Source organism: Botrytis deweyae, assembly GCF_014898535.1.
Source record: "Botrytis deweyae strain B1 chromosome Unknown BDEW_007, whole genome shotgun sequence".
Classification (NCBI taxonomy): Eukaryota; Fungi; Ascomycota; class Leotiomycetes; order Helotiales; family Sclerotiniaceae; genus Botrytis; species Botrytis deweyae.
Window position 1 is genome coordinate 1646834 of NW_024066214.1, and position 6453 is coordinate 1653286.

A 6453-nucleotide genomic window follows, 5' to 3' on the forward strand; every position below is an offset into this window, starting at 1 on the left:
CAATTACATTGCCTGAAACAAGTGTTGGCCATGGTAGTCATTCATTTGTGGGCAATGAATCTGTAGGACAGTTAGTATCGTCTCTACCTGTATTTCAAGTGGTTCTGGTTAATGATTTGGTACGCGAGAGAGAAAAAAGAGCTTACCAGTTGATGTGAAAGATACTTTGGAGAAATGAGTGTAGCAGGCGACGGGGAGAGTGATGTTTACTACTTGGACAATATGAAATAAGGGGTTGAAAACATTGCTGATTTTTATCATGTTGATCGAAGGGTGATGAGGGGAAGGATGGTTTTGTGATTTGGGAGTCATTCAAGATCATCATGATATGCTTACGATTTGCCAATGAATATTTGTCTTCCTGCTTCATTCAATCTACGCTTTTTTCCTCATAAGTATGGGCCTGCTATATGACTTCAAACTCGACTCATTATTAATTCGGTCTACCAAATTTGAAGTTTTCAATGTGTTGAATTAGGCTGAATGGTATACCCTTCAACTTGACATACCCATTATCAAGAAGTCTAAAATATCAAATAGATTTCTGTGGTTTGTTCCCATATGATCGATCATATGCATTCAATATTGTCACTGTAACCGCGTGAATAATACTCATGCTGACGGCACTCGCACATGTAATGTGGTATGGGAAACTCGGGTTGCGATGGAGAAGAGAGAGAACAAAACTTTGGAGCCTGAAGTAGGCGGCAGAAGTGCAGCTGGTTCATTACTGGGAGAAATTGGAAGATGACGGGGGCTACTAGGGCTATTTGATAGGAAGACATCTTGTAAGATCTTAAGCTTGTCATAGTGTGATGGATCCTTCAATCAGGAGTGGTTTAATAACCATTTTTTTCTTTCTTCTTTTGCTATCGAGGGATCAATTATTAATATTGGTAGGTGGGGTTTGCGTGAGTTTGAAGGTACATGAGTGGGCGGATAAGAAGAAGTCAAATCCATTTGGAAGTATATTCTTTTAAGATCTTACAAAACTATTGAGAGGGAAGAGAAGGGAAGATTGATATATAAGTGGTCAATTACCTAGCAAGTGAATCGATAAAATATTAGATTTTATATACGCGCGGTTGATGTCGACGACGATGAGTGTTTTTGAATTGAGTGAAGGGCTACTGGAAGAACTCAAGTAGTTCTAGTGATAGTGATAGCTTATCTATCTGGCAAGAGTGGATAAATATCTGGGCATTCTCCAGCCTTAGCTGAATAAACACAACAGTACAGTTTGCATTTGGAGTTCAAGCTTTGACGAGCAAGCATCGGATAAAGTTCAGAGATGGAACATTCCACAGAACAAAGTTGAGACTGCTATTCAGCTATACCCGATCAAGGGAATATAGCAGAAGTCAGAATAATCTCAATCTTACCTTTGAAGCGAATGGAATCTTAAATATCTAAGAAATATGCGCCTTGTTTTTTGTATGTTACCCTTGACTTGGTCGACCTGAGTACTTCTGCCTCAAGCATACTTAGACTAGCGCCTAAAACAGTATGCGAATTTTATCCGAACCCCTACTTCAAAGATCAGCATACTTATACGTATTACACTCCATCCCTTCAATGCAGCTTCAAAACAATCTTCATCCCTGCATTAATATAGCCCTCGACATAAATTCGACGTCTAGCAAGGCCTAGTACACTTCTGGTAAGTTCAATGGAAACATTTCTGTGAACGAATATGGCAAATAGCAAAATCTCATCTTATTTATTCTCAGGGCATATCTTCTCATCAATGTGGTACAGATGTAGTCCAGCCAACATACTAGAATACCCTAACCTTCAATCTTTTCAATCTTAGAGTCTCTATCAAGGTATAAAAGTACGGAAAATCAAATGAAGCACAAATACAGTCTTGTTGACTCCACACTCACACGATTCCAAGAATTCCTGGCGTCAATTGTGGCTCCTATGGTCGTTTGCTATGCGCCCTAAGTAGCGCCTCTGATTTCCTGGGCGAAAAGAACTTATAGATATATCTGCTCTAATGACATGCGTCACAGTACTCATTATGCGAATAAGGTTTTTTTTGATCAATCTTACGTACTCGATTCCGATAACTCAATTTTACAAAAGATACCGCTCGCCCACTGATTTTCATTTTTGTTCTTCTCTCCCAATTCATCCCTCTCCTTCTGTTACTACCTTCTCAGAAGGCATTTCACCATTCAGTATGGAATCCAGGATGAGACAACGAGGATCCCAGCGAATTGTGAGCACTGGGTCTAGTGTCTATATCTCTGACGATTCGACCCTGCTGCAGAAAACCAAGACACGAATACTGCTCCTCTTTGAGGAACTCCCAGAGTGGGCAAAGGATAATGAGTATATTCTCTCCGGTTGGAGACCCGAGACAAATTCCTACTGGGAATGCTTCAAGAGCATGGGATATATCCACAACGAATCAGCAACATATACACTCATTTCTTCGCAACCGTATGGATGGTTATGTTAGGGTCATGGTGGAATGGATATGCAAAAGAGTGGTATCCAGCTACCAATTCTGATGATGCCATTATTTTTTGTCTTTTCTTTCTAGGTGGAACTGCCTGTTACATTCTTTCAACAGTTTACCATCTATTTTCAAACCATTCGCATGCAACTTATCTCCTTTGCTTGAAGCTCGACTTCCTCGGAATCCTTGTTGTCATTGCAGGGAGTTTTCCACCAGGACTCTGGTAAACTTTTCCATGCGCTTCACGCCAATTGAAATTTACATGGATTGCGGTAAGTATCAAAAGATCCAAAGAATTGAATAAAAGAGAAAAGGAGATTTTTTTTTAATAGAATGTAATTAATATTTTATATCAAATATAAGAAACTCTATTAATAGTTTTAGATATAAAGATTAGAAATCCTTTATTCATTTAATATTTCAATTTTAACTTTTTTTTTAATTCAAAATTATTATAGATATTTTGTTAAATTAATATGCAAAAAATACTAAAATTTGTAATTTATTCGAAATGCAAATTGATAAAACAAAAAAAAGAAATTTGGAGTTCAAATTTAAAACAAAAAAACTTGAAAAGGAGTTTATGGAGATATATTTACTTGTTAAATAAAAAGAAATTGTGAAAATATAATTAGATATTTTAAATTACTAAACAAAAACTATTAAAAATTTAACTTTTTGAAAAGTAGAGAATTTAAAAGAAGAATTAAGAACCTTTAGAGAATAGATAAAAGCTATTAAAGTGTTAGCTATTCAAAAAATAGAAAATTTAAGAAAACAGTTAAGGATCTTTAAAATAGATAGAAGCTATCAAAGTATTAGTTATTCAAGAAACAAAAAACTTAAAAGAAAAGTTAAAAATCTTTAAAGAATAGATAAAAGTTATTAAAGCATTAGTTATTCAAAAAACAAAAATCTTAAAAAAATAATTAAAAGTTTTTCGAAAAGAAATAGAAATTATTAAATTCTTAGTTATTCAAGAAATAGAAATCAAAAATAGATTATTTGAATAGTTGAAAGAAATTAAAAAGATTTTTGAATTAATAAGGATTAATGAAAACTTAAATATTCAATAGATAGAAGTTTTTAAGGTTGAGCTAACAATTGTAAAGAAATAATCAAAAGTTATTAAAAAAGAGGAGGGTATTATATTCAAAATTATAAAAGATATATATAGTAAGATAGAGAATATCAAAGATTAATATACAAAACAATTTAAATATTTTAATCAAATTTAAGATAATCTTTGAAAGATATAAAAAGAAAACATAATCTTAACTGAAAGAGTCAAGTTCTTTATAATTAAGCTCAAAATTATTGATATTATAATATAGATAAAAACTAATAATCTTTATAATATTTGTATTGTAATAAATCTAAAGATATAAAATCTTGAGACAAAATTCAAAAAAAAACAAAAACAAAATTTTTGCTGTTATCAAAAAATTAAAATAAATGAAAATAGAATTCTCTATTTTAAATTTAATTTATAAATTAATCAAAAGTTTTGAAATATATAAAAAATTGATTAAATCTTCTAAGATTTTTAATATTTTAAAAAGAAATCAGAAAAGATTACTTATAATTCAAATATCTTTTTTAATATCTATCTATACTTAAAAAACTTATATATAGTTATTAATTTCAATTAATTAATTAAATATTACTAAATAAAATATAATTCTAAAAAGATTTAAAAATATTTTTAATATTAAAATAGTAATTAGTAAGTTAATATTAAGTTATTATTATAGTATTGAAAATAGTTTTATTAAATATAATTCAAATAAAAGATGTAGGACAAATATTGGTATAATCTTTTTATTAATAATTGAATTTTTAAAGTAAAATAAACTTCTAGTATTAGAATATGAATTTTTTAATAAATTTATTTTTTATAAAGAAATAAACATTTATTAATTAAAGATTTGTATTAATTATTACTTTAAAGAAAAATTAAATTACTTTAACAAATTTATTGAATATCTTATATTATTTGATAAGAAAAGAAAGTTCTAATAATATTTGAATAATATTATTTTTGATAGTTTTAAGAATATAAAATCAATTACAAAAGATAAATCTTATTCAAAATATAGATCTGATTATATATAGATTAGAGTATTAATAATCAAGTTATCCAATAAAAACCAATTGAAAATTTTAAAGGTTTTATTTATTTAAAATAAAATCAAATTAATATAAAATCTATTATCTTTCCTATTTAATTATTTTAAATAATTTTCTTTAAAAAAAATATATAATTATAAAAAAAATATATTTTATCAATATAATAATTGTAAAAATAATTAAAAAGGATTATATACTTAAATTAAGTTTATAATATTTTAGAGAATAAAAAATTAGAAATATACTTTCTTTCTAATTTGATATCTTTTTATTATATACTTTGATTTATTAAGATTATAAAAAAAAGTTTACCTATATATTATTATTTTTGATAATCATTTATTTTAAATAAAATAAACAATTCGAAGGATTTTTTATAATTTTTATTAAAATTAATATTAGAATAAATATATATTAAAGAATGATATAATTTTAACAATTATAAAATACTTTTTAATATATTTTATTACTTTACTTAATTAAGTTGATACTTTAAAGCTATTAGAAGATTATTATATATATTCTAGAAAGAATAAAAATTAGAAAACTTTCTAATAACCAATTGAAAATAAAGTTATATATAATTTACCAATTTGTATATTAAAATAAAAGTGATATAAGATTACTAAATTATATTCCGCTTGAAATATCCAATATACTTCCTCTATAAAGGTCGCGATTATTTTGAAAGAAATTATAGGCTCTTTCAGGGTATATACTATAAGGCTCTATAATTTATTGGATTTGATCGGGATCTATAAAATCTGATCTTCGCTCTACCCGAATAAACTAATGATATCTGTATTCTAAACTCAATTAAACTCTAGATTAATTCAAAACTGTAATGCCTAAAGCTTATAGGCTTATCGAGCCTAATGTAGGCTTAAAATTATTTAAATACAGATTCTATAGTACTCAATTAGTGTGCCTGATTATAGGTATCTATAGGGCTACTCAATCTCTTTCAAAATAATTATAATCTCCATATATTCATATACAAATAACCCCTTTAAAAGTTATTATGAAAGGTAATTAGTAAATTTATTATAAATCAATCTAATAACAAAATCATTTATTGAAAAAATAAAATTTGAATTATTATCTTATAAAATATTATAGATAAAATGAATCTATATATTCAATTCCGAGATTCTAATTAAAATATACTTCGAGATAATAAACTTTTTTTCTATATTTCATATTACTAATTTTCATTAACAACTAAAGATATTAGAGCTAAATAAAACAAATTTGATAAATAATAATTTTAATTATTAATTATATTTATTTATAATTAATCATAAATATATCTTATTATTTTATATATATTAATAATTATAAAATAATAAATAACTAATAAAAGCTTATATAATAAATAATAAATATCTTTTATTAATTGTACTTCTTATTTATATTTCTATGATTTATTAATAAAACCTTATTATTATCATATAATATTCTCTATATTAATCTTCTTTCCTTTTTTATTATTAATTAAAAACTTATTGAGAACAAAATATTAAAAGAAAATAAACTTTCACAAATCTAATAAAGTTTTTATAGGGTTTTTATATAATATTTGAAAAAACTTATGTCAATTAAACAAATAATTAAATAGAAATATAAAAACTAAACAATCTATAAATATTACTATTAATTTAATTAATTATTATCTAAAAATTCTATTATTGTTATACTATTATAAAAACACTAATCTATCTATTTCCCTATACTCGTTACTTAGGGTTAGGGTTAGGGTTAGGGTTAGGGTTAGGGTTAGGGTTAGGCTTAGGGTTAGGGTTAGGGTTAGGGTTAGGGTTAGGGTTAGGGTTAGGGTTAGGGTTAGGGTTAGGGTT

At 26.7% G+C, this 6453-nt stretch overlaps 1 protein-coding gene across 1 annotated transcript; it reads left to right on the forward strand.

The window, feature by feature from the left end:
* Window positions 1-2185: 2185 nt before the first annotated feature.
* On the forward strand, window positions 2186-2467 carry EAE98_004207 (uncharacterized protein; the record flags this gene model as incomplete). Its single annotated transcript, XM_038951827.1, has 1 exon — window positions 2186-2467. One exon carries the CDS (start codon window positions 2186-2188, stop codon window positions 2465-2467), a length of 282 nt encoding a protein of 93 aa, XP_038812300.1.
* Between the last annotated feature and the right edge of the window lie 3986 nt (window positions 2468-6453).